Below are 27402 nucleotides of genomic sequence, written 5' to 3'. Positions count from 1 at the left end.
CCCTTACTGTCTTGTTATTGAGTACCGGTGTTCCAATCACCACGTCAAATTCATTTGTGTGTGCAAGCTCAGTTGTCAATAAAGCTTTGTTGAACCTTGAAATAATAAGTAGTATTATTTGTTAGATTTTCCTCTTTTTTATAATTTATATAAGTTAGAATTTTGGGGATATATTTTCTAAGTCATCTGTTTAGTATATTCAGATTTTTGCATATTTAGGATTTCTTCTGTTTGTTTTGTTTCGTTCTGTGATTGGGTAACACTGTGGGCACCTGAGGTTATTTAGGTAGGCAGGTAGGCAGAAGGCCAGCATGCACCTGGGTGGGCCTTTGTTTTTTTTACCAGCGCAGGAGAGGCAGCAGGAGCTAGGATTTTCTTTTGTTTGCTTGCTTGCCATCGAGAGAATAAATCATGAGAACTTGTGCAAGGACTATGAACTTCTTTTTCCTGAGTAATACACTACATCCTGAGAGTGCATCAGTGACCCTTTGATAATGTTTCATTAAAGTTAGAGTTTAAAATGTTGATTATTTACTGAGTCTTTCAGACAAATGCTCACTATGCCCAGAATATGTCAAAACAGATTTGTAAAATGATTTTATTTGGAATATTTGGGTTGACTTCAGGGCTGCAAAGTGGGTAGTGCTGTTGCCCCACAGCAAGGAGGTTCGAATTCCTTGTTCGAATCCTGGGGCATGTGCTTTTCTGTGTGGTGGAGTTTGCATGTTCTCCCTGTGTATGCATGGGTTCTCTCCGGGTCCTCCTGCTTCCTCCCATAGTCCAAAAACATGCTCACCAGGTTAACTGGTCACCCTAAATTGCCTGTAGGTGTGAATGTGTGTGTGAATGGTTGTCTGTCTCTCTGTGTTTACCCTGTGATAGGTTGGCGACCTGTCCAGGGAGTACACTGCCTTCCACCCAAAGTAAGCCCGGATAGGCTCCAGCCCCCCACGACCCCAAAACGGGATAAGCGGTCAAGATGATGGATGGAGGGATGGACAGTTGGACTTCAACTTTTTGGTGTCTTTCGCTCATATGAGATGTAAGTTTACTGTAACTTAGCTTAAAGTTTGAAAACTTGCAGCTGAAATCTGGGACAAAATCTCCCTCCAAACACCTCTAAAGCCCCAAATCATGCTTCAAAAGGTTGGGAACCACTCCTGGCTGGGACAGAGTCCGGCACATGACTAGAAATTTCAGCAATAATCATAAATTGTGTATGTGTTAAACCAACCTTTGGAAAAGCTACTCTTTATGCTATGCTTTGCTAACCATATCCAGCTACATGTTTACATGATCTTCACAGCAGACCCTGTAATCTCTAGCCGTTATCAAGAAACCACATAAGCATATTCACAATAAATGTCAAACTGTTAAGATAAGAGTAAATGTCCCAACCGGTTTATATGTTGTCAACACAGTTTAATGTCTGATCACTTCTCTGGGTCTCAATCTCATAAACGTGATTCATTCTGCGACACTTCATTTTATGCTTCTCTCTTCATCCTGCTGCATTTCGAGACATCTCCAAGATAAGTGAGCTGTAGTGGTAGTTTGGCAGCAAACTGGTTGGACCACCAGCGTTCATCATAAAATGAGTCAATCCATTACACAATCTATGCTGGAAATATTAGCTGTGATGCATTAAGGTGTTAGCCAACTCAGGGAAGACCATTTTCTACAGGCTTCATCTGAGTGCTCTCAGTTTTCTTAATGTAATAACACTTTTCTACTGAGGAGTTCAGCGGGGACACGAGGAAGGGAAGGTGGGGGCGCTGCATGTGTGTGTGTGTGTGTGTGTGTGTGTGTGTGAGTGTGTGTGAGCATGTCTGTGTGTCAGCAGGGGGAAGCCCTTGACATAGAGCGAGAAAGAGAGCTGGAGTTAAACGAATGGCTGAGATGATTGCGAGTGCTGGTGGAGGAATTGAATTCTGAGCAGGTCGTATTTCAGCCAGGCGAGGCAAAAGTTCCAGTGACACACACACACACACACGCACAAACACACACACACACAGAGAAGCCTATTTCACTTCTACTGTAAAGCCTTTTCACACAGACCTCCAGCACCATTAGAGAACTGTGGGGAACACACTCGAAGAGCTGGAGAGGACTCTGAGTGAGAGATGATGTCAACAAGACTGTTTCTGTTTTATCTTCAGCGTCTGAATTTGAAATGTCTAGAAAACAAGCGGTGGATATCTCGAGCTAAGGGGTATTTTTATAATCTGAATGTGCTTTCGATTCCAGAAGCCACAGCTTTGAGGGGGAGAAAGTCTGCTCTTACTCCTACATATATTTTAGCTGTTAATGAATGCACAAAGCTTTTCAAGTTAATCAGTTAATGACGCTTTTGAGGAGAAACTCAGGGAGGGAGCCAAGATGTATAAAAATGATCAGTTTGGATGGCTTTGAGGAGAAATATGACTATAAAACCAAGAATGGATGGACTGGTGGTTGACTTAAGTTACAGCAGATAAGGCAGCCACTTGCACACAATCTAAAACCAGTGAAACCTACAAAGACAGAATGGGATGAAGCATCACTTTCAACTAACATGGCTCAAAGCAGCACTCCAACCATGTGAGACACCTTTATTATCTTGGTGAAACTCTAATATCCAGCCCCCATGTCACAAGTTCCATGGCATCTGAGCAATAAAACCAAATGTGGTGTTAACATCTAGGATTGTTTGAACATAATTGCAGAGACCTGAAGTGGTAAAGTTAAACAATATGTCCTAATGAAAAGCAGAAATGAGCCTCACACTGGTGGTCTGGGGCAGTGGTTCCTATCCCTTTTTCCTTGGAGCCCTCCCTACTTGTAGCATAGCAAAGCTGCCCCCTTCTTCAGAGCCTCACAGAAAAAGGGATGCATTGCAATCTTAATTAAATGCCAATTTAATTGTCTCACCAAAAGAAGTGAGCATCGCATAAACTATCAAGCAAGTGATTTGTCATGACTTTAATCTGATTTCTAGAACCTCAGAGCAGACAAAGTCCTGGAGCCCAGGCTAGAAACCAATGACAGAGGGTTAAAGCCCTCGCATGGAAGCACTGCTACTCCAGTTTGCTGCTTCGTTTGTCCTCACATCCAATTTTGGAAACCTTTTACTGAGCAGATTAAGCGCCACATGTCCCTCACAGCACAGAAGAAGCAGTGCTATTTGACAGCACTTACAATCTGGACTCTACTGTGTGAACTCTTATCAAACTTTTTTAAATTAATGACAGATGGAACTGAATACTCTACTTCTATAACAGTAAACTCACTCATCATTCAATCTGGTCACATATTTTATGCTTTAACTTTTGTAATTAAGTTTGTAGTTTGATCGGTTCTTAAGATAGGACTTCAGAGCAGTGAAGAGGGCTGATCATTTATAATAATCCCTCCTAATTTATATAGATAATAAGACCCAACCCTATTTACTATGTACGTTAAGTTACATAAGTACAGAGAGAGAGAGAGAGAGAGAGAGAGAGAGAGAGAGAGAGAGAGAGTAGATACAAACATAACTGGCCGCATATAAAATTTTAATGTTTGAAGTGTTTGCTGTATGTTTTTGTTGATTGTTCCTGTTCTGGTTTTTGTTTTTACTCTGTAAAGCACTTTGAATTGCTCTTTGTAAGAATGGTGCTTTATAAATAAACTTGCCCTGCCTTGCCTAGGATAAAATTCTTACACAGCTCAAACTGATTATCAGTGATTTTGGACAGAAAGTTTCAATATTTAAGTTCCAGAAAAGATCATTACAATTTTGGTACAGGTGCAAAAACCTTGGGATAGATGTTTAAGGATGCGTTACAGTCAGGTCACTTTATATTCTTGGCCTAACATTTAAAGATGTGCCTGAAAGAACCTTTCCCTTTTTAAATCCACCTCCTCTCTACATGCTTAAAAACCTGATTCAAATCCTTGTAATGTTTTCAAAATATCATTGGCAGCTGCAAAAAAAGCTAAGAAAGTTACATAAGTACACAGAGAGAGAGAGAGTAGATCAAACATAATTGGCTGCATATAAAACGTAAATGTTTGAAGTATTTGCTGTATGTTTTTGTTGACTGTTACTGTTCTGGTTTTTGTTTCTAACTCTGTAAAGCAGTTTGAATTGCTCTTTGTAAGAATGGTGCTTTATAAATAAACTTGCCTTGCCTGGGATAAGGTTCTTAAACAGCTCAAATCAGTGATTTTGGACAGAAAGTTTCAATATTTAAGTTCCAGAAAAGATCATTACAATTTTGGTACAGGTGCAAAAACCTTGGGATAGATGTTTAAGGATGCGTTACAGTCAGGTCAATTTAAATTATTGGCCTAACATTTAAACATTTGCCTGAAAGAACCTTTCCCTTTTTAAACCCACCTCCTCTCTAAATGCTTAAAAACCTGATTCAAATCCTTGTAATGTTTTCAAAATGTCACTGCAAGCTAAGAAAGTCCATTTTATAATCTAATGATTACACTGTACAACCCCAAAACTGTGGCCCCTTAAAGTTTTTCCAAAGGCCACAGTCTTGGGTCCAGTAGAGTGGTGCTGAACGGACAGCTTCCTCTGCTCGTGGTGCCATTTGTTATCCCTCCTTCAGCCCCTGTAGTGAACATCGACTCGCTCTCTCAGCCAATAACCTGCTTCTAGTTTGAGTCTGCTCGCAAAGGGAATCAATATTTGGGTCGACTGAGTGAAAAGAGCAGAGTCGCGGAAATGCCGTGCCAGACCAGGCTGCTCTGTGTATTCACAAGCGCAGCTCGAGCCTCTCGCACGCTTTAAATGAACCCCCTCAGTGTAAACAAAGAGGCAGAGGGGTAAAAGACGCATACAGGTCCCGAGTCTAGCCATAATGCATGTTGCGTGTTGTGCACAGAGGAGTGCAGGAGCGCAGGTGGTCGAAGGGGGGGGGGCAAACAGGCTTGAGTGAGCACGCATTTCTTACCGGACTTTTCTTTTGGTGCAGTAGGGAAGAAGATGAAGGAGGAGGAGGAGGAGGGGGTAGAGCAACTCCACCGCTCTCCCTTCTTCTTCAGGCGCCTCTCTCCATTCAATGACACCGGTGCCGGTCCAGTCTGTGTATCCCGGGGAGTGGAGGAAGGGGAGGGAAACGGCGTTCACACTCCTCCCGTTTCAGATCATCCGAAAGGAATCTGACGCGTCCAGCTGGAGGAGGAAGAGGAGAGAAGAGAGGAGCAGGAGGAGGAGGAGAAGGAGAAGGAGGAGGAGGAGGGTTTTTATGTTCCAATCGAGGGAGTCCGTTTGTGTGTGCTGCAGCTCGCTGGAGTCTGAAAAGCTGCTGCAGGAGGCATTTCTGTGAGAGCCGCAGCTTAACCTTCATCCACCGACTGCAGAAAGAAAGTCCCACCCCTGCAGCGAAACTTCACCCGCCGGGCCGCTCGATAACAAGACCACCGCCTCCTCCTCCGAGGCTCCACAGCAGCACTGAGGAGGACCTGCCTGCTGCACACACACACACACACACACACACACACACACACACACACACACACACACACACACACACACACACACACACACACTGGTGTTATGCAATGGATGCTCAGGGGGGGAGAGACTGCAAAGGGAGATGTGTGAGTGTACTTCAGGGACACGCAAACTTTTCAAGTCGTCCTCATCATCATCCTCCCTCATCCTGACGCCCACTAAACCCTCCAGACCCCAAATTGAAAAATATTGTCCCAAGAACAAAACCTCATCTCCTCCTCCTTTCTTCACCATCATGTCAGCTGTTAGGGATGATTCAGTGTGAAATTACATAACTTTCTATCTTGGAGGTGGGCAGGGTGAAGTGATGACACCTCAGAGAGCAAAACATTTATCTGTATTCATCCTCTAAACCAGCCGTACCAATGGAATCAAATTAAACATTCATTAAAATATTCCTGAACTGATTTCTGCCTTATTAATCATGCAAAGAAAGTTGTGTAGCCGGATAAACACCAGAAGTTAATTTCATAAATTAAACAAACTGCTTCTATTAAATATTAGTTCATTAGTTCAAAAGCATGATCTATGTTTCTTATTGGAAATTGGGACCAATTTGGGAATCCCTTTACCTTAGTCTGGGTTTTTATTTATACCTCATTAAACTGTTCAAGATAAGACTATTTCTACTTGTGTGGCATTACTTTGCACACTTATAGACCTGGTGGTTGAATATTGTGTGTTAGAGTAAAATCCTTCTTGCACAAATGCTTGATAAAGTTAAAAATGACTCTCACATGTGGCCAGATATAGAAGAAAATGTTAAATGAGATTCTGATTAATGAATTTGTAGAAAAGTAAAATCCACCAAGTTCAGAGAAAAGTGAATTACTGCAAAAATGCCATCCATTCTTATTGGAGACAATGGAATGTTGTGCCTTATTGGTCCCCTGCAGTGGCAAAAACAGGATTGCTGATCCAATAGTGTGTTCTTCCAGTTGAGAAAACAAAATGCAGTGCCCTATGGAGTGCCCTTTAGTGGAGAAAACTGAATAGCTGATCAAAAAGTCTGCCCTACAGTGGAGAAAACAAGATGCAGTGCCCTCTATAAGGTATCTTGCAATGGAGACAACCGAATAGCAGATTTGGTAGTGTGCACTTCCAGTGGAGAAAACAAGACGCAGTGCCCTTGAGGGTGCCCTGCAGTGGAGAAAACAGAATTGCTAATCAAAGAGTGTGCATTGCCAGTGGAGAAAACAAGATGCAGTACTCTACAGGGTGTCCTGCAGTGGAGAAAACAGAATAGCTGGTCAAATAGTGTGCACTTCTAGTGGAGAAAATAAGATGCAGTAGCCTATATGGTGCCCTGTAGTGGAGAAAACAGAATAGCTGATCCAGTGTGCCTTTGCGGTGGAGAAAATGGGATGCAGTAATCTCACGTGTGACCGTCCAGCGGAGAAATTACATTGTACAATTCAGCATCCTCTTAGTTGCCCTTCCAGTGGAGAAAACATTACACAGGGACAATACGGTTTGGACTCCAGTTCAGACAGTATGATGTTGAGAAAAGTGATTTGACGTAAAAAAAAAAAAAAAAAAGCATCCCTTTTGGCGATGTAGAAGACAGGATGCAGGGTGCAGTGCTCTCTATTGTGCATTTGCAGTGGAGAAAACTCGATGTACTGTCCTTTTGGGTGATCTACAGTGGAGAAAACAGGATAGCTTGTCCAACAGTGTGCCCTTCCAGTGAAAATGGGATGCAGTGATGTATGTTATGACTACAGCAGAGAAACTACACTGCAGGTCCCTCTTGGTTGCCTATGTAAATAATGATGGCGTGCACAATAACATATCATTCTAGTGGAGAAAATGCAATGAAGTGCCCTGAGGAGTGCCAGAACAAGGCAGAAAATGTGTGAGGGACCCTTCCAGTGGAACAGACATCATATTGTTGGGTGCCAGTTCAGTGGAGAAAAGTGATGGAGTGATCATGGAGTCTTTAAGGTTTTCCTCCTGCAGTTTCAGGTGGTAAACCAAGACGTGTATATGAACGAATGGCCCGTATGACAGAAAAAAATGGGATGATTTTAACTTAAACACTTAACTTTCTGACAAAAACTGCCACATGCGATTTTGAATGCATCAGATATCCCTTGATGGTTACTGAAAGAGAGTTCATTTCTTTTAATAACGTTTTACAATCCACTGATGCAGTTTTTAAGCTCCTGTGAGGACTTAATACATTAGCTGGACATGTACCCAAATGAAATCAAAACTGGGGCTTTTGTGAATTTTGCAGACTAACAAAAGCAATGTAGACTATGAGGGACAACACTGTCTAATTCTGAGTAGTTTATCAATGTACCTGTAAATGCAGCCACTATGCAAAATGATCCCTAGCATGCAGACTGGAAGCTGTTTCATTTCCACAGAAAAGATTGACTCATGTACAGGACAGGATCTGCAAAGAGAAAAAGAAGCACCACTTTCTCTACATGATCGGCATCAAATGAAAGTTGCTCACTGTAGCTATAGCGGAAGGATACATCGATTTTTATTTCCCATTACTTTCACTGATGCTTTCCGAGGATCCACTACAGCCCCCTGTGGGCATCCCATGATGCTCCTTGACCCCGACTTTGGCCTGCTCTGACCTCATTCTACTGGATCATTGATTAAACAGTGATTTGGGATACAGGTGATAAACCCTCTGGAACATTACTCTGCATTCAGACTGATGGATGGGATTAATATTGTCTGCATGGAATACTCACATTTGCTTGAAGTGGATTTCAAACCAAGGCTGAAAACCTCCAGCAGGTCCTGAAAGAGATGTGTGACTACGCTGTAAATGGTTAGAGCAAACATCCTATAAATACAGAGATGACAACAAATCCATACAGTAGGTTGGACAGTGCAAACATACATTTATATCTCATTTCTTTAGTAAGCAAATAAACCAAAGCACCTTGTATACGGCAATCTTAATTTGATATGTGACAGTTTCACTGCCTTCAATCCTGTCTTTGGAGGATCCGTGCTTTTTGTGGTGGCCATGTTCTCGGCTGCAGCTTTGCCATTGGAGGAGGATAAAGACCAAAAATCAATCAGGACATGATGAACGGTTATAATAAGGTCAGACCAGACCGACAGCAGTGTGGTCGGAGGAAATAATCCTGTGCAATGTGAAGTTAAACTGGACCCTGGAGCAGTTTACAATTTAACCAGAGACAAGAGAATGGATAGTATAAGACATAAAGCTTCCTTCTTTCCTTGTTTTCAAGAATCATTTCAGTCTAGACAGGATCATCTCACCATCTTCTCTAAATCTGTGTGATCATTGTGAGCCTCTGTGGGACTGTTTTTCTTTTCGTTCGTTCTGCAAAATGAACACGGCATGCCCTCCAGCGCCTTCAGCCTCATTAAGCTGAATTTGGCATAAATGGAATCAAAGTAAACACTTTAATAGTCAAAGTGACATAACAGCAGAGGGATGATGCATTCAAGGTTTCCTTTTCCTTTCAGATGTCTCCATCTAGTGGCGGAGCTGCTGTACTGATGTTGCCCCTGTAAGCTATTTTACTTAGTCTGTGTGAGTCATACTAACATTGAAACATGTATCTCTAGGTAGATTCAGCCACTCAAATTTATATTATAGACACAAGACAGACATTAGGAAATACTTGACAGAGAAGTAGTCATTAGGAGTGGAGTACAGGAGTGATTTAATAATGGAAATGTGTATTAATCATAGCTACCTTAACTGTGACAACTCACCTTGAGGTGTTTGATGAGAGTCCCCACATTTCTGATCTGCAGCGAGCTGGGAGAAAAAGTTGCTGTTGGAAACTAAAAGTAATTTGAAGTCTTTAAATCTTTAAATAAAGGGTCTAAAAAGCATCCATGGATTAATACAGAAGGAGGTATTAGACTTTGAAATGAAAGATTCAAGATTCTTTTGACTCTGATGATAGTGAGGGAATATTTTAAACTCTACAACACCAGACACTCAGAGATTCGTCGGCAAAGGATCGTAGGAAAAAAGAACAATTGAAGATGGCAGGCTTCTCTTGGATTTGGTTGATGCTCCAGTCCCCCAGGATGATTAATATGATCCCAGTTTTAGCATGGTCCCTGTAAATAATTCAAAGGTTCATTATTATCCAAAGGTCTCAGTATGGTTTGGATTCTGCTGAAATCAGTGACGCCATCGCATCGGTTCAGAGTTTCAGTGGACATGCTGCTCTTGTTCCTGAAAATGTGACTCAAGTATGTGAAGAAAATACTTTCATCAACATTATTGACCGAGCTCCTTCCGTTTGCAGTTCATCCAGTATAAAAAATTTAGTTTTTCTCCACCGTGGGGTAAAATAAATAATGATAATAATACATTTTATTTATAGGCGCCTTTCTGGACACTCAAGGTCACCGTACAACATACCAACAGTTAAAAAAACACACTCAACGGTAAATAAATGCATAAATACAACAGAATAACAATGCAATACTAGGAAAATAAAGTGAAGTCATGATGAAAGTGAAAGTGAAGTCATTCCAGTCCAATAAAGACAAATTAAAGGGAGTAGGCTTGCCAGAAAAGGTGAGTTTTGAGGCGGGATTTGAAGGTGACCAGGGTGTGAACCAAAATGGCAGTACTGTTGGGGGAGAGAGACGGACGCAGGCGAGAGATGTTTCAGAGATGGAAGTATGCAGACCGAGTGACATTAATGATGTTGGTCTGGAATGACCGTGTACTGTCGAGGATGAGACCCAGACTCTTAACATGGGGGGAGGGGGAGACTGAGGAGTTGTCAATGAGGATGGAGAGGTTAGGCGTTTTTCCATCACAGGAACTTTACCCTGGAACTAGGGACTTTACCCCTGAACTACGTGCATTAACTGAGGAACCAGGGTCTAAATTTAGTTCAGTGGTAGATAATCTCCCCCCTGAAAAGCCCCTGCTTGGGGGGGGGTAGTACTTTTCAAAGGTCCTGGGACTTTCGGTTGAACATAACAGTGTTTGTGGAGTTTACACGGTCGAAAAGGCAGACAACAATGGGGACACAGGAACCTTTTAGTTCCGGGGAAAGTAGTTCTGGGGGCTAAAAGACCCTGGAACTCTTAGTTGAAATGCACCTGTTGTTTGCTTTTGAAAGGGTGGATTTGGTGCCAATGAGAAGAAGCTCTGTTTTATCACTGTTCAGTTTGAGGAAGTTGTTGGTGAGCCAGGATCTGATGTCATGGAGACAGCCGGAAAGGGAGGTGGGAGGGAAAGAGGAGGACAAGTAGAGTTGGGTGTCATCCGCATAGCAGTGGAATTGGATAAAGTGGATCATAACATCAATGACACAACGGCACAAAGTGTATTTATAAAAACATATATTTATTGTTCTGTTACCGTCGGTTAACTCGATCAACAATAAATGGCTGCAGGCCAGGAGACATACTGTACACATATTAATAGAAAGCCTCAGAGAGCTTCTTTATTTTCTGTTCAGTGGCGATAAACAATGCAGAGAGGAAACCAGAGCAAAGAGAGAAAGAAAAGATACACAATGTTTGCTGCGGGCCGTACAGATGATGAACGTTGGACTTATGATGGCAAATTCAAAAAGTCACTCTTCAGCCTCTTCTCAAAGTGGTTCATCTCCTAAACAGATTCTTTACAAGAGGGGTAAAAATACTGTACATTGTTCTGTATAATAACGCTTTTTTCCTGGAAGAATAAAGTCTTTTTTTGTTTTTATTTGTGAGGGACTGTGACCACTACTCACCTCTGTCTTTCCCAAAACGAGCAGGAAGTCGAGTAAAGCTTTAAAAGTGAATAAATGAGATTTAGACTCTAGTGACAGAAATAGAGGTGCTCTATACGTGACAAAATAGTGTGTGTGTGTTTGTGTGTGTGGGTTAAAATAGATAAAGGTTATATATATTTATACTATATATACTATATAAAGGCTTAAATCATTTGACACAGGGACAGCCACCAGTGCTGTCCACACACATTCCTCAGTACACAAACTCTTTCAAATGCAGCAACAAACTCACACCCGCTCTGTCTGCGTCTCACTCTGTGGACCATGAAGTCTGCTTCTGTACATCTGCAGTGAAAGGAAACAGGACCCTGATCCCAACAGTACATCTTCCCTCCACAGCGGCGAGCTAAACTGCTGCAGTTATTGGATTATGAAAAGACAAAGTTTTAAAGAGCACATCAGGTAAACGTTTGCTTTTTTCAGAGTCTCTTCAAAGGTAGTCCGTCTGAAAGCATGCCGAGAGCTTTCTACACAGCTGAAAATGCTTATTTCGATTGTTTTTGTCTTCTTAGGCAACACTAGATTCTTGTGCACAAAACCGAAAATGCTTTGTTGTGTTTCTTCATAGGGCAGCTGAAGCTTTTGCACATGTTTTACTCGCACTCATCACATCTGTTGCGTGAAAAGCAGTCTGATTGTCTAAGTAGCCAGATAACAACAAAGGGGGGGATGGGAAACAAGGCAGGAGGAACGGAAGCAGGTCTAAGTGGTTGAGTACTAAGTTGTGTCTTCTGTTTTTATGTGAAACAAAAGTGGTTCAGTCGACACATCGATGTGATTCTGGAGGTCCATAAGTCCGTTTTCAGTACAGGCAAACTTTAACATTCCCGCACGCTGCAAAACAAAACAAAACCAGCTCCTCAAATTCACAGAAGCTCCTCTCAGTCTCTCCCGCATCATCATCATGTGTCCCACAGTCTCCATCGAGGAGCGCCCACGTTTAGACTGAGTGTGCAAATGTCATCCGTATCGCAGAACCGTCCCAAAGCAACTTGACAAAAACAACACAATAGAAAAAGACAAACTTTTTTACAGTCTCTGAAAACATCCCTGTCTCCCATCCACTTTAAAAAAAAAAAAAAAAAAGTTCTTAAACTTTGTTTCTTAAAATTGCGAGTTTGAACTGAACCGAGTCAGTTTATGTGCCACAAAACTAACAGAAGTGTAGAAGAAGACTGAGTTATGTCTTAAAATGTTAACATGCTGAGACCTCCAGAGGAAACTAAAATATGAATTGTACGTAATCTGACAAGCATCCAATCGCAGAGGCATTTGTGTCCCATTTTAACTTCAGTCTATCAAACCTGCTCAGAAGAGATCACCTTCGTCTTTCAGAGCCTTTCACAGGAGTGTAAAGGTGTTCAGTTTAATTAGGACTCAGTGGACTAAGTTTGGAAAGGTGAAGAGCAACATTAGATTAGAGTAGGGATGTAAGGATATATTGCAAGATGGTAAAAAATTGCTATAAATAAGGGTGGATTAAAATCGATTCAACAAAATGTGTATTGGGATATTATTTTTAAACAGTGGAAGGCGCTATCTGCATTTCACTCCGCTTGTTCAACATCATGAAGTCTCTTGCGCTGCTCTCTCGTCACTTGAGTTGAGTGTAACAGACATGGCAGCAGCAGGTGAAGACCGAGGAGTTCGGTATGTACCTTTGTGTTTCAAGTCTGAGGTACGGCAACATTTTGGCTTCCCCTGATATTCATTAAGACAAACATGTCAATCCAAGCCAGGAGCATAAGCTGCACTTTTAGTTTATTTAAAGAGATTTACCTTATTTGTTTTAATATTTAATACTTTCATTTGGGGATCATTCACTTTCCATTTCTTTATAATTGTTCTGACATTTTCTAACAAGGTATTTTTTGAACGCTCATTTCAGGGGTTTTTTTGGAAGATGCTGAAAAAAAGTATGCATTGGTTTTATTTTAGTTACAACACATCTTGAAAATGAAAAGGGTTACTTTGTTTAAAAATAAGTATAACAGAAAAAATATGTATTTGAACTGTCCATTTCTGAGAATTGAAATGAAATAATAATTACTTGAATTATGATCTCAATCCAGTTATTTTTTAAAATTATTAAGAGAATCGTGAGTGAATCGTATTGTGAACCAAAAATCGGGATTCGAATCGAATTGTGGAGTTGAGTGTATCCTTACATCCCTAGATTAGAGTCTAAGATTTAGCTGTAACAAGTCTGACTGCGTCTTATTTTAAACTGAAGTAAAAATGTGCTTACTTGTGTTAAAGTATCGCTGTGCTCTACGGGAGAAGTTCATGGCGTCTCTTTGGCTTCAGTTCTACACAGTATCAAACGTATTCATCAGGGTTATTGGGATTGATTGTGAGGTGGACGAATCAATCAGTCCATTCAATACAAACAACCTCCCTTCATTGCTTTTGTTGAATCTTTCCAGACTTCTAACCCGGCTCTTTCCAATTTAAAATACAACACTTTGTAATGATGGTTTCAATAAAAGTGAGCTAACTGTGTTCCTGATACTTTCTGAAGTTCTCTCTCCAGGAACCAGAGTCCGTGGAGTGTCTTGAGATGTCTGATGAAATGATTAAGAATATTCTGTTCGATGCTACCTCAAATAAAACTGGGAGACAGCTGCCATGCAGACTATACATAATACATAGTGACCACATCTCTGTGCTCGTGGAGAACTTGGCAGCGATAAAGCATCAAAATTCAGATATCGCTCATAAAATGTGTAAACTTAGAGGAGGGAGAGAAACTTTGAGAGATGTGATCAGTTGGAGAAAGTAAAGTTAGTTCCTGTCTGTCTGTCTGTCTGTCTGTCTGTCTGTCTGTCTGTCTGTCTGTCTGTCTGTCTGCAGGGATCACTATGTCTCACTCTGTGGGTTGATTAGTCCAGGGAAGAAAACACAGACTTTACGCTGTGGCTGCTGCAACAATAAAGCTGACTATTAGCTTACATCACACATTAGCGTCAGCAGAGGGACCACATAGGGGAAAGTTGGCTCTGTTGCCATGGTAACGTCTGGTCAAAAGGAACTCAGAGAGGCTGCGACTGAGTCAGGTGGATGGTGTGTGCTTGGTTGGTTTGGTTCTGTGCTGCGTGCGCCGGCTGGCTCTGGTTCTGGGGCTGAGGATGATGAGGTTGGGGCTGCTGAAGGATGTGCACCACCCGGCTCAGGGTGTCTGTGGTGGCGAACGCTAGGTACTGGCAGCACAGCCAGTCCTCCAGACTGACGCCACAAGCAGAGTCCAGAGAGCGTTCTGCAAACTTGATCATCATCAGTGTCCGCTTCAGGTCCAGCCAGTTCTGGAGGGTGGCCTCGCGCTGGCTGGACGTGGCTCCTGACATGGGGCCCACGCTGCTGCAGCCCAGCGCCTGGAACAAGTCCTCACGAGGGCCCCACAGCAGGCACTGCAGGCAGGCCCGGGCCTCAGAGATCCGTATCCTTTCAGAGGGGTTGACAGTGAGCAGTAATCTGGCGAGCTGCTGCAGACCCTGTGAATAGAGAGACCGGACCGGTAGTGCAGGCAGGTCCGCCCAGGTGTACTCTCGCTCCTTCAGCTCTGGCGTCTCCTCAAAGGGGTTTGGCCTGTGCAGCATCTCATAGATGAGAATCCCGGTCTGGAACTCGTCACACTTCCTGTACTGAGTTGCTGTGACAATTTCGGGTGCAAGGCGTGACTGGTCTCGAAGTGTGCCAGGATCGGCTGTCATGAGAGTGGTCTTCTGCTTCGCCTGGGAGAAGTTGCTGATGATGAGGCGAGCGGGGCAGGTGGCGTTGGCCGCAGCAGCGGCGGCACTGGCAGACGTAGCGCCAGAACTGCTGCTGCTGTTGCTGTTGTTGTTGGGCTCAAGAACGTCCAGATTCCAGGGGTTGCCGGGTTGGCAGTGGACCAGTAGCAGGTTCTCCAGGCGCAGGTCACAGTGGGTCACATGATACGGTTTCATGTGCTCCAGGCCGGAGCATAGCTGCAGCAGCAGGAGACACACCTGACGCTCGTACAGCTCAGGGTTATGAGTGTGTCTTGGCACGCCTTCTCGGACGAAGTCGGACACCGTTTGAAAAGGAACCTCCCGCGTGATGACGACCACTCTGCTCTTCAGACGGCCGGCTGCGTTCATGTGACCCTCTGATGGGGTTTCAGCGAGTTTACTATTTGGAGCTTTGGAGTCTGTCTTGGTTTCAGTCTTAATCTCTTTCTCCTTCTGCCTGTTAACATCTTCCTCCTCACCCTCTTCCTCCTCATCGTCTTCTTCTTCCTCTTCCCAGGGAAGCAGGCGGATGGGGACATCAGCCAGAAAGTGTCCACAGTCCTGCTGGATATTGAAGTTCACAGCAAGGCTCTGTCTCACCGCGAGGCTGTGGAAAAACTGCTGCTGGGTCTCCTTCACTTTGCTGCGACAGATCTGCAGAAGACAAAGAAAGGAAAGAGAATATTAACATCGATGTGAGGTCAGAGAAAATCTGGACCATGAAAGTATGGTCAAAGTATCTAAAATCTTATCCGTGGTATTCCCATGTGACCTTAAAGAAGAAGCTATTTCACACTAACAGTGCTCTGAGTGGGGTTCAGATCTCTGTCAGGTGTTTCTGGAGGCACCGTCTCTACCTCCTGTTCCCCTCCATAACAAAGAAATGAATCCCACTCAATTGTCCCGCAGGGCTTCCTTACAGTGAAGACACAGAGATGTATTCATCTTACATTGTGATTACTTTGGAGGATTAAAATCCCAAGACTATAACCAAGAGAGGTATCCTCGCAAAAAAGATGTTCAAAAAATATTGGCTCATTTATCAAGCAGAATTTGTCGTGGACAGTCGTTCGCAAAACACCCTAATCAGCAATCTTACTGCCAGGAATAATCACAAGAGTAGTCCCTTTGCTCTTATCCTTCCTTTCATGTCTTTTAAAAGTGAAACTCTAAATATGACACGCTTCAAAATTTCATCCAAAGTAGGGACGATGGGTTTGGATGGATGGACTTGTACTTATATAGCGCTTTTCTAGTCTTTCTGACCACTCAAAGCGCTTTTACACTACTCGTCACATTCACCCATTCATACCTATTCACTCACTGATGGTAGAGGCTGCTACAGTAAGGGACCATCAGTGTTAGCTAATCTCATTCATTCACATTCACACACCTCTGGACAACAGAGAGAGCAATTCGGGGTTCAGTGTCTTGCTCAAGGACACTTCGGCATGTGACTGCAGGAGCTGGGATCGAACCGCCAACCTTCCAATTGATAGACGACCAACTCTACCCACTGAGCCACAGCCGTCCCGGGTTTGGGACTGCGGGGGGAAGTCTGACGGCCAAATTCGACCAGATCCGTGTCCGGTCCGTCTCCAATCCGTCACGGCACCAGATCTGATAGGTTTCTAATCTAGTCAATGTGTTAACTTCCACTGGATCCACTCCGTTGCGTTCCGTCTGTGTCTCTGATCCAGCAGTTCGGAACGCAACGGATCAGATACGCAAGACTTCTATTTTTACCGGATAATGGAGCACAATGCATCAATCTCGACAGAGCAGATGGAGCGGGACAGGAAGTCAGGCACCAAAACAAAATGAAAACATCCAGTTCATTTTCAGAATAAAACACTCCGTGTTATCGTTAGATCATTTTTAACTTAACTACGAAAACAAAATGTCATTTTGAGCGGCGGCAGGCCTGGAGTCAAGAGGTCAGAGGTTTTCAGAGGACCATAAAGACAACATGGACGAGGAGAATCCTTGATTCAGTGATTGCCTCGGGAAAACCTTGGTTACATGACTCCAGCTGTCCGGCAGTCCTGCTCCGAAAATGCAACCAGTGGGTGATGACGGACGAGAGAGCACGGAGCAGGACTGCAGCGGATCGTAGGCGGACTGGACACGGATCTGGTGGAAGTCCTGTGTAAGAGTACTGAGGGTCAGACGAAGGGGATGACTGGGCCCATGTTTTAACAATTTCTGAAGACGTTTCCATTGTTGCACTCTGAAAAGTGTCTGATAGATTGTTGTGTGAAGATGAAAAACACTCAGATCCTTTCTCACCTTGAAGTGCTTGTGAATGTCAAGTATGGTCAGTTTCAGCATCACAAGAAAGGTCAGAAACAATCCAATTGCAGACAAGAACTATCTGAAGGAGTAAAGTGGCTCCTTAACGGTTTCTTTCTATTCATGGGATTTGTTGACAAAAACAAAATGTGGATTAATAGAAGTCTTATAGGTGTTTTTGGCAATGAGAGCTAATGTTTGTGCCTTTGTTTATTTCAACATTCCTCTACTCTCCACTGTTGTGTAAAATCTGTCTTGGCCCTCTTGTGTAACATCAGGAACGATGCTCTGTTTCAGCAGCCAATGCACGCAAAATCTCAGCGATCTCAGAGTACTTCCAAAACTCTGTGTTTCTCAGTTTCTCTCAATAATTTTGCACCTTGGAGCGTCAATAAGGCCGTCTCCAAGCAGTCAGAGTCAGCAGTGAGAGTGTCTGTCTGCTGATCATCAGTGACAGCCTCCTCAGCTCGGTCTTTCAACACTTTGATCACAGCTATGAGAAAAGAGGCCACGTTAGGGATAGGATCGCTCTCTGCAGACTTCACTGCAATACAAACAAGAGGTGAGGAATCACAACTTATTCCAGAGAGACATTAGGTTTAACTACAGTTTAACTTTCATTGGTAACGGATTCAGTTTACTGGTTCTGATCTCAGAGAAAGCGTGTTGTAATGACAGATGTATGATAATGAGGAGTGATTCTTGCACATTTCTGATGTGACCTATTTTAAAGAATAATTTAATTTGAAATAATTTACATGCATTCTGTAAAATGTGCACTTTTATTTTTGTATGCATGTAATGGAGTGTGAATGCACACTTGTTAGAAAATGTTAATAAAAAAAAAGCAGGAGCACAATGTCAGCTCTGAGTGGGAGTAAGTGTTTTGTAAAGTGCTTGACTTTGGATTCTGTTACAGAGGTGGTATCTATCAGTGGGTAATAAAAATATAAATGTGCATTGAAATATAAAATGTTTCTTGCAAATTCTGAAAATGCATTTCTAATAATAATAAACTACATGACCGAGCGAGAAATGTTTAACCCAAGGAGACCTTGACATGTGGTCAGGAGGGTTCAGGGATTGATCAATCAATCGATCTTTATTTATATCAACAAACGTTATCCCAAGATGCTTTTGCAAACAGCAGGTCTAGACCGTACCCTATGTTAAATTCCAGTCCCATACAGACAGGACTTAGTCTGATCTCATCTTAATCCACTATGAGCAGAGCACTTTGCAGCATTTAGCAAGTTACAGCGGCAAGGACAAACTTCCTTTAACAGGCAGAAACCTCCAGCAGGACCAGACTCATGTTAGACACACATCTGCTGAGACTGAGTTGGGGTTTGAAGGAGGGATGGAGGGAGATGAAAAGAGAGAGATGATAGTGATGAAGAGGATGCAATCAATGAACCTTTTACTGACAGATTCATTCAAGCAATCGACATCTGTCACTGTTCCTTTAAGTAAAGATATTGGAAACAATATGACGCACTATTGAAACAAAGCTATAAACTTTGATGAAACTTTTAACCCTAGAACACTAATGTTGGGTGATTTTCCCCCATGCAAATGGAGCGACGCCTGCGAGCTAGTTCAGGCAGACAACTCGAGCTGCAATGCCATACACGTCACATGTCCCACTCTCTTATCCATCATCCAATCCTGCCCTCTGCCTCTCAAATTGGCGGTCTATTTAAACTAGGAAAAATCTCCCATCTCTCCCTCTGCCTGTCAACGACTCTGCTGCTGCATGCCATTGCTGATATTTCTTCTTCCCCGCCGCCTCCCCAGCTTCCACCTGCAGGCTCCGGGGGTGTTTAGTATGTTTTGCTCATCCCTCCTCAAAGCCTGCATGTAAACTTTCTGCAGGGAGTGATGAGGCCGGAGCCTGGGCGCCAAACATGAATATGTTTTTGCTGCTACAATAAACAATTTAAACGTGAGTTGTCTGACTGAAATGTGGTTATGTGACTTTCATTATGTTGCTGCTGTCTGAGTTGCATGGGTCCCTGTGCAGCTTCATGCTGCTCTTTGATGTCACCCAAGGTAGGCCTGTTTCCCTTCTACCATCCCTGTTTTTTTCAGCAGGCACATGTTGGGGTGATTTTCACCTGACGTTAGTACTGAGAGTTAATTCTTTGTGTATCTCTCCCACAGTTATCAGTGATCCAGGGAGACTGTGCCTTCGCTGGATAAGGCTCACATGTCCCAGGAATGGGTGGCCCAAAGAACAAGTTCCCAGCTCCATTATTTAAAAAAAAATATATCATTAATCATTAATTATCATCAATGATTCACTCATTTTTGGAGCATTTGTATCAGGTCCCACCATGATACTTTTTTGTGTTTTATGAGATGTTTGATACTGGGAAATACAAGAGGAGCACTTCAATTTGCAATGTATTGTTGTACTATGATATATTTTGATGGTAAAATATACCCAATGCTAGTGATGGTGTTACTAACTGTCAAAGCTATGTTTCCAATTTAACCTGAAATCTGAATCTGGATGTTTTTTAGTGTGTTTTCTTTCATCACCACCTCAGCTGTTTCACTTTAATGCCTCTATTAAAAGTGACATATACCTGTTCATTCTGGCAAAACTTATTTACAGTTTATTAGATTTCATGTGGGATGAGGAGCTCTCATTCCTCTAAACACACTCTGTTACTCTTTAGGAATGCGTGTGATTACTTGAAGTCTGTTTAGACATGTTGGATCTAAAAGTACAGCTGCCAACTGCACTTCTCCTAAGGACATACTTTTATGGTTTCTTTATTTAGGAGCTGCTCTTTTTAAACTTTATTGCTGGTTGAAACACAAAGTCAACGAGACGTAACCCTGTTTCTTTAATGCTGACATCACAGAGGTACTTTGAAGCTTTAAGGCACACCGACTCACTCTCTGAGTTCCTCTGAGAGTCAAGATTTCACACAGACACGCTAAAGGTGGATTATGAATAATTAGAACTGCATTAAAAACATCCCAGTGTGAAAAATCTCATTTACGAGCGCATCAACTACACTTCAGGAGGAGTTAAGGAGGGCTGCGGAACAGCTTGGTCACATTAAAATGGAGGTTGGGGAGAGTTTAATTGGGATGTTGGGGCCTGCATGCTCTGCTGCTCATGGTTGTCTTATTTATGTAAAAACATGATAAAAAAAAAGACGTTCTCTCGAAGCTTTGAAGTGCTGTGGAGACCAGAGACGTTCACATGCTGTGAATAATGCAATCTTCATCCATGTCTTTTTGGTTTCTTACTCTAGGGAGAGATCTGTTCCTGGTCCACACCTCTCTCTCACTCTCCTAACTTTCACATTGAGACTCTGCACCACACGCAGACATGACTGTAAGCCTCATATAATTATGTATGAGACAAAACAACACGCATGCACAAACAGGTTCTGTTGCACAAAGTAGTGCCCTAAAGGCTCAAAGTTTAAGTGCTAATATTTCCGCACCCACACCTTCCTTTACCTCGTCTAAGAGCGGGCAGAGACTCCTCAGCATGAAAAGCAGAATATGAGTATCTAACAAATCTTACACCAGGCTCTGACAAATGTTTTTAAAACTCGATGCAGGGAGAGTGCAAAGGAACAAATCACAACAAACGCAAAGTAAAGAGTTCAAACTAGTTAGATGCCATGACCTGTGCCCACATACAGCTGCTCACTTTAGTCAGACTTAAAGTGAGCAGCAGTATGTGGGTGAACTCTGATTGGAAGTGGGAGCTTTAGACTTAATGTGGTCCCTTCTGTGTGCTTTGAAAATAAAAACAATAAAACAAAGATAATTGTATTCGACCCTGGTTCTGTAAACGAGCAAACAAACCACAGATTTGGGCTAACTTAAACTCTGGACACACACACACTCTTGATTCCAGCGTACTACTTGTTAATAAATAGATGTTAAACTTCTTTCTCTTGCAAACTCTTGAATAAGGAGGTCGGAACTTCTTCAACAAGAGAGCAAAGGACAGCAAGGTGTTGTGAATTCCTCACGTTCAAAGCATAGACTGTACCTATCTGTTTCTGAAGCTCTGTTTTGAGGCCAATTGTTGGCGGGAGCCATATTGGAAATGTTGAACTCAACATAACTGCTGTCGAGCTAGTGTGAGGTAAAGAGGCAGGCTTTAAGCCTTCTAGCCAACAGCTACAGTGTTCCCGCCTGTCATTCAGGTCAGCTGTGCCTCTCATAATGGAAAACTCGTAATCTTAATATCTTCAAAATTGCTGCTTTATGAAAATCAGATCAAGAAATGAGCTATCCAGACTACACCCATCTTTTGTACCAGGCTGTAAACATGTTTATTTCTGCTGTAAAGATCAGCTTTTTTGAATTGGTGTATATGTGGTTTCCAGTGTTTATAACACTTCGGCATGGGCTTCATATTTTGAGACCGGAGGTTGCCGCCTGGTTCAAAGACATTTATATTCAGAGACTTTATTTTGAAATTTCATTTTGGAGGTGCGTTTTGTTTCCACTTCCTCTTTACCTATGCAGTTGTTTTGGTACAAAAGACATAGATGATTTAAGTTGTGTTTTGTATTGTTGAGATATATATAGCGTATTAATACAATAATCTTTATGTTGTGTGATATATATTTACTTTATGACGTTTTTTATCGTTTAACATCAGTAGAGATGTGTTTGGCCTCACGCTAACTAGTTATCCAGGCTATCTTTCCAGTGTAGTGCTGGATGATAGGAAATTAGGTTAGTTTATATTAAATGTTTACCTCAAAGGTATACATATCTAAGTTGCATAAATACTGTAGACATTATTAGGCTGATAACTGTATGTCTTTGTGTTGTGTGCTTTATTTCAGCCGCTAACTATGTAAAATGCATCGTGTTGTATAATCCTGACTCTGCAAAGTAAAGATTTCAAATCTACCTGATGATTGTGTTCTCTGACTGGGACCCAGTAGTGGTCAGTTTAACCTTCATAGCAGGTTTAAGGGTTTAATTTACAACACAAGGGATTCATCGCTGTAAACCATATGCAATCAGCTACCAGTTGTTTTTTGTGCACTTGTGGAAGACTTTGCAGTCGCAGAGGGAGATGGGAAGATAAAACCATCCAATCATTTCATCAGTCTGATTAAAACACATAACAGCTGCATGTGCAAACATTAGGATTTGTGTGTGCATTAAACAAACCAACACATCTCACCTTGATGGCATAGTTGACCAGTGGGTCCTTGGCGTAGGAGGCGGTGTAGTAAACAGCGTCCCCTGCCTCACAGCAGGGTTTCCCAGTAGTCAGTCTGAAGTGGGACCAGCTGTCAGTGCCAAACCTTAAGTGATCCTTCTGACCAGCCATGAAACGGTCCTCACACTTTGTTGCCAGCTTCCGCAGCGTGTCGGTGTGAAGCCCGCGGATCTTTCCCACCACCTCATCCCAGCTGTCTAACCCCCTGTAAAGAGCAGGTCTATGGGTTTTGGTGCCCCCTCCTCCTCCTCCTGCAGCAGCAGCAGCAGTACCTCGACCTGTTGGCCGACCCCTTCCAGCTAAGGACTCTGTGCTTGGGTAGACCCTCCTCTCTCTAGCTGTGGGCGTGCTGAGTGAAGCAGATCCAGGTTGGGAAACCAGGGAGGACAGGCTGTTAGTCGGGCGGCCCTTGCTGGCAGGAGTAGCAGCTGACGGTCTCTCTAAGGAGTCCCCGCTCTCGTGGTCATGAGCTCGATGAGGCTCGGAGCTCAGAGAGGAGCTCTGACTGGCCGTCTCCCAGGTGGAGTCCAAGTCGTACAGCGGGTTGGCCACACTCAGGTTGGTGCCTCCAGGTTTAGCCTCGGCCCGAGGTCTCAGGGATCCCGGGTGTGGCTCTCTGCCTCCCAGGCTGGGTTCAGTACAGGAGTGAGGTATGGACTTTTTCGGCAGGGGCGGTGGTGTGGCTCTGGGGACGGGCTGCTCGGCAAGGCCTTCTAGGTCGATGGAGGCCAGGGTGTCGTTGGACGCTTTGATGTTCCGTGGTTGTTTGAGGGGGATCATGTTGGCTCTGGATTGACCTGGAGGAAAAAGAAACAATGCATATATTAGCTTTAAAAACTATCTTTATCATCTAAACTGATGTGACCACTGAACCATATGAGCCCGGGTGAAGAAAACAAAGATGTGCTCATGAAAACTTCAAACAGCTTGAAGAATTTTGAACAAACAACATGAAATAAATAACCTGATGTGACGTTAAGACGATGCAGAACACTGGATATCTTACTTCACACCTTGGTAGTCTGCTACTTTACACTACTATGTGCGTCATCTTAAGTTCAGGAGTAAGAAGGAAACTTTGTACTTCACTATTTTACAAGTACATTTACTTTGTTGCAGATTGGGATTCTACATGGCCACTGGTTATGTTTTATTTTTTACTTATATTTTATGTGCTTTTCTAGATGAGGTTACATCAAAATAAACACATTATACAAACAATGGTGTCAGTTAACAAAAGTCTGTTTAGCCTCCTTTTAATAGTCCATTCTCTTCAGACTTTTTGTTGGGTTATAAAGTCAGTCCACTTTTTCCATTTTCCATGGCAGGCAGATTGTTTAAGTCTTAAATTTTGTGTAAAGTTCTCCATATCGTGTAGTTTTTCCACAATGTCCAACCAGTTTCTCTGAGTGGGGGGGGGGGTCCTCCTTACACCACTTTCTTGTTATAGCTTTCTTTGACGCCAACAATAGTACTCCAGCCAGATATCTGTCTTTGCTTTGCATATTTTCCTGTGTTCAATTTCCCAGATACAGCACTTCACACGTCTTAGGAAGTTCATAACATAAAATTGCTGTCATTCCTTTCCACACTTCATCCCAGTACTCTGTCATTTTCACATATTGCCAAAAAAGTTTCGGTGTGATAAACGATCTCACAATATTTCTCCAACCAGCTGAAGTGGCCTTCACTCCACTCTCGCAGACAAACACACTGGTTTCTATTCACTTACAAATCCCTCACTGGTAAAAAGCCCGTTATATCTACAGTCACTAATCAAACTTCACAGCACAAACCGTAGCCTGCGCTCAAGTAGCCTTATCAAACTCATCCCACCCAAAGCCCGGACCTCCTTTGGTCGCACCTCCTTCCAGTTTTCCGCTGCAAATGACTGGAATCACCTTCAACAATCCCTAAAGCTGACCTCTCTCATTCCACTCGCCACTTTCAGAAAAACTAATACACCCCATAACTGCACTTGCTTTTAAATTGCTTTTAAGTTGTTCACTGCTGTCATATTTTTGTATTGTATTGTTCTGTCTCTAGGTTTCTATGTATGTCCTCTCTGTTTCTTGTTTTGTCTTTTATTTATTGTCATGCCACCTGTGTTGCCTCCTCGCTCAGGTCGTTATTGCAAATGAGAATTGGTTCTCAATTAACTCACCTGGTTAAATAAAGGTTAAATAAACCGTATATATTATAATATAATACCATATTTTGATACAACACTGAAATTACTCTCCTAACTGTACCTCTGTATGCATTACAAAATGTTACAATCAATCTGTTTGATTCACTTGGGGAATCAGGCTTTATCTCCTTGTTAAAATAATCTCTGATTTGTAGGTACATGTAGAAATCTTTATTATCTAAGTCATATTGCCTCAGATTATTTATAACTATGAAATGATGTTGCACTGAAAGCAGAGCGTGTGAAGACACAGTCTTCCTCCTTAGTCTGTGATCGATTTATATCAAATAACTGAAAGAGTTCATTTTTCTAAGATCTGGCCACCGGTTGCTGTTAAGAAAAGTATTTTACATTTTACTTCTGAGTTTTGAGTCATTGATTTGTTTTGATTCTGGATAAAAAAAGGTCCTTTATGTGCTTGTAGCGGTCAGAGCTGGTGTTAATAGATAGAGTCTGCTAGAGCGGATCTGTGAAAGGCAAACTGATGCTTCAGATGTGATTTACCGTTAGCAGTGGGAAAAAAAAGGACACATCAGAAGTTATCTGAGCTGTAGGGATTAAAAATAACACACCAAACACAAATCATTCCCCACTCTTGTACCATCAGCATCATCCAGGCCCCTTGATACTCCCACATGTCATATCCAGCCGCCCACTGGCTTGCTGCCTCTCATGAAGTTGAGTGGCTGACACGAGGTTGAGTGTTGCAGCACGTGCAGGAGCCGGTGGCCCTGAGGAGAAGTCAATCCAGAGAAGCAGGACAGCTGGGCACAAGTTTTCCCCTTAACCATCCAGCTGCCTGGCTCAATCTGCAGCTCTCTTCTTAAAGAGGCAGCGTGGAGAGCACTTTTATCAGCCGCTCCAAGTGACCTTATTTTGCTGGGATGGCAGTGGGAGGGAATTGGAGGGCTGAGGGGTTGATTGGACTCCCTGGATATCCTTTGGAGTTGAGCACCACTGAGGCAGACGGGTCGCAGACACACATCTGATAAGATGAAAGGAGCAAAGGTGTCTTGCTGCTCGCATGATGGGAATGAAACAGTCTGCTGAATTTATATGAGGGGGTGTGTGTGGTCAAAGATAACTCTACTGCACAGCTTTTAACTCACCGGGGAACACCCCTCTCCTTTAAGATCCCTGCGAGAGGCTGCTGAGGGTTATAAGAGGCTGTTTTTTCAAAGTCACATCTTACACCTTTCCCCCTGCCTATGGTAAACTCATCTGCTTGAACAAACCGTTTCTCTTTGCACAGTTCAAATGCCTCTGATTACAAATTCTACTTAAACGGCATGAGTAACCCCTCGTGTGTGTGTCACGCTGCAGTCGCCTCAGGGAAGCAGAAGAAGCCTTAAGAAAGAGCAGTCAGGATAAAGTAAATGAGTCTTAGTAATCCTCCCTGGAACGGCTGTATTTAATGTGTTCCTCCTCCAATCTGCCGTAATCCATCCAGGAAAACAAGCGTCTCGCTCGTCCACTCGTGGGGATCTTCTGTTGCAGCAATGTGGCTGTGACTTAACTTCATTACATAACATCACATAAGTCTGATTTTTATTTCTGAATCAACTCGAATGAATACAATATTTGTGATTTAATGATGAGATCAATGCACGGAGGGATTCAAATTTCAACATGTGGATGATTTTGATCAAATTGTCTTCAAACAGCAAAATGAAAACAATGCAGCTGCAAACGATCACCATCTACAGAACAAAATACTGTCTGTCTTCTTTGTCTGAGTACTTTGAAAATATTATATAAATATAAATAAATATCAATAATAATTATTATTATTATTAGAATTAGAATTAATAGATAATAGTAATAATAATAAATAAATAAATAAATAAAAGTAATTATTATAATAATAGTACAAATAATACATTTTTTTCATTTTGTTTCTTTAATTTGAGAATTGACAATTACTTCTATTTTTTAAAGACTTTGATTTGTTGACATGAAACAGAAAAAATGAATATAAAAAAAATTTAAAATAAATAAATACTGTCTGTGAAAATATTCTATGAATATAAATAAATATAAATAATGAATTATAATAATATTAATAATAGTAAATAAATAATAGTAATAATAATGAATAATAATAATAATAATAATGAATACATAATAGTAATAATACTAATAATGAATAAATAAATAATAGCAATAATAAAAATAATAATAATAATAATAATAGTAATAATAATAATAATGATAATAATAATGCATACATATTTCTTCTCATATTGTTTCTTTAATTTAAGAAAGTAAAATTACTTCTATTTTTAAAGACTTTGATTCTTTGACACGAAACAGAAAAAAGAACATCTCTCTCTCTTTTTCTCATGAATAAAAAACCTTATGCTTTTTATTCAACTTTTTGGCTCCTGCTTCCCATGTCTTTCATCCAAATCTAGGTTTAACAACATGTGAGCTACCACATCACAAATCAAACAAGAAAACCACACATTTGAAGAGCTGCTCTCTTCTCTTTCAAGTCTAATAAAAATGACAGAGTCAAATAATTATTACTTTAACCTTGATAAGAACTCTAAAATTAAACTCTACTGAAATACCACATCAAGGTAATCCTTTCAGAACTTCTGAGATCAGTATTCTCCAACATCTGTTTTGAAAGAAGATGAAGGAACTTGTTGCCACAGCTGACTGATCACTGTTGAGCCGTCGTGCTGCACCAAAACTAA

At 42.0% G+C, this 27402-nt stretch overlaps 1 protein-coding gene across 1 annotated transcript in view; it reads right to left on the bottom strand.

The window, feature by feature from the left end:
- Positions 1–10793: 10793 nt before the first annotated feature.
- Positions 10794–27402, bottom strand: part of peak1 (pseudopodium-enriched atypical kinase 1) — a 164900-nt gene continuing 148291 nt past the window's right edge. Inside the window, exons 6-7 of the mRNA XM_034686370.1 lie at positions 22471–23306; positions 10794–15650 (exon numbers count right to left, since the gene is read on the bottom strand). Of these exons, the coding sequence (XP_034542261.1) occupies positions 14280–15650; positions 22471–23306 (2207 nt within the window). The 3' untranslated portion in view covers positions 10794–14279. The remainder of the gene's footprint in view (positions 15651–22470; positions 23307–27402) is intronic.

The sequence above is a fragment of the Notolabrus celidotus genome, chromosome 6, assembly GCF_009762535.1.
Source record: "Notolabrus celidotus isolate fNotCel1 chromosome 6, fNotCel1.pri, whole genome shotgun sequence".
In the NCBI taxonomy this organism is placed as follows: Eukaryota; Metazoa; Chordata; class Actinopteri; order Labriformes; family Labridae; genus Notolabrus; species Notolabrus celidotus.
The sequence above is the reverse complement of the archived record's forward strand: the minus strand, read 5'-3'. Positions and strand labels throughout refer to the sequence as shown.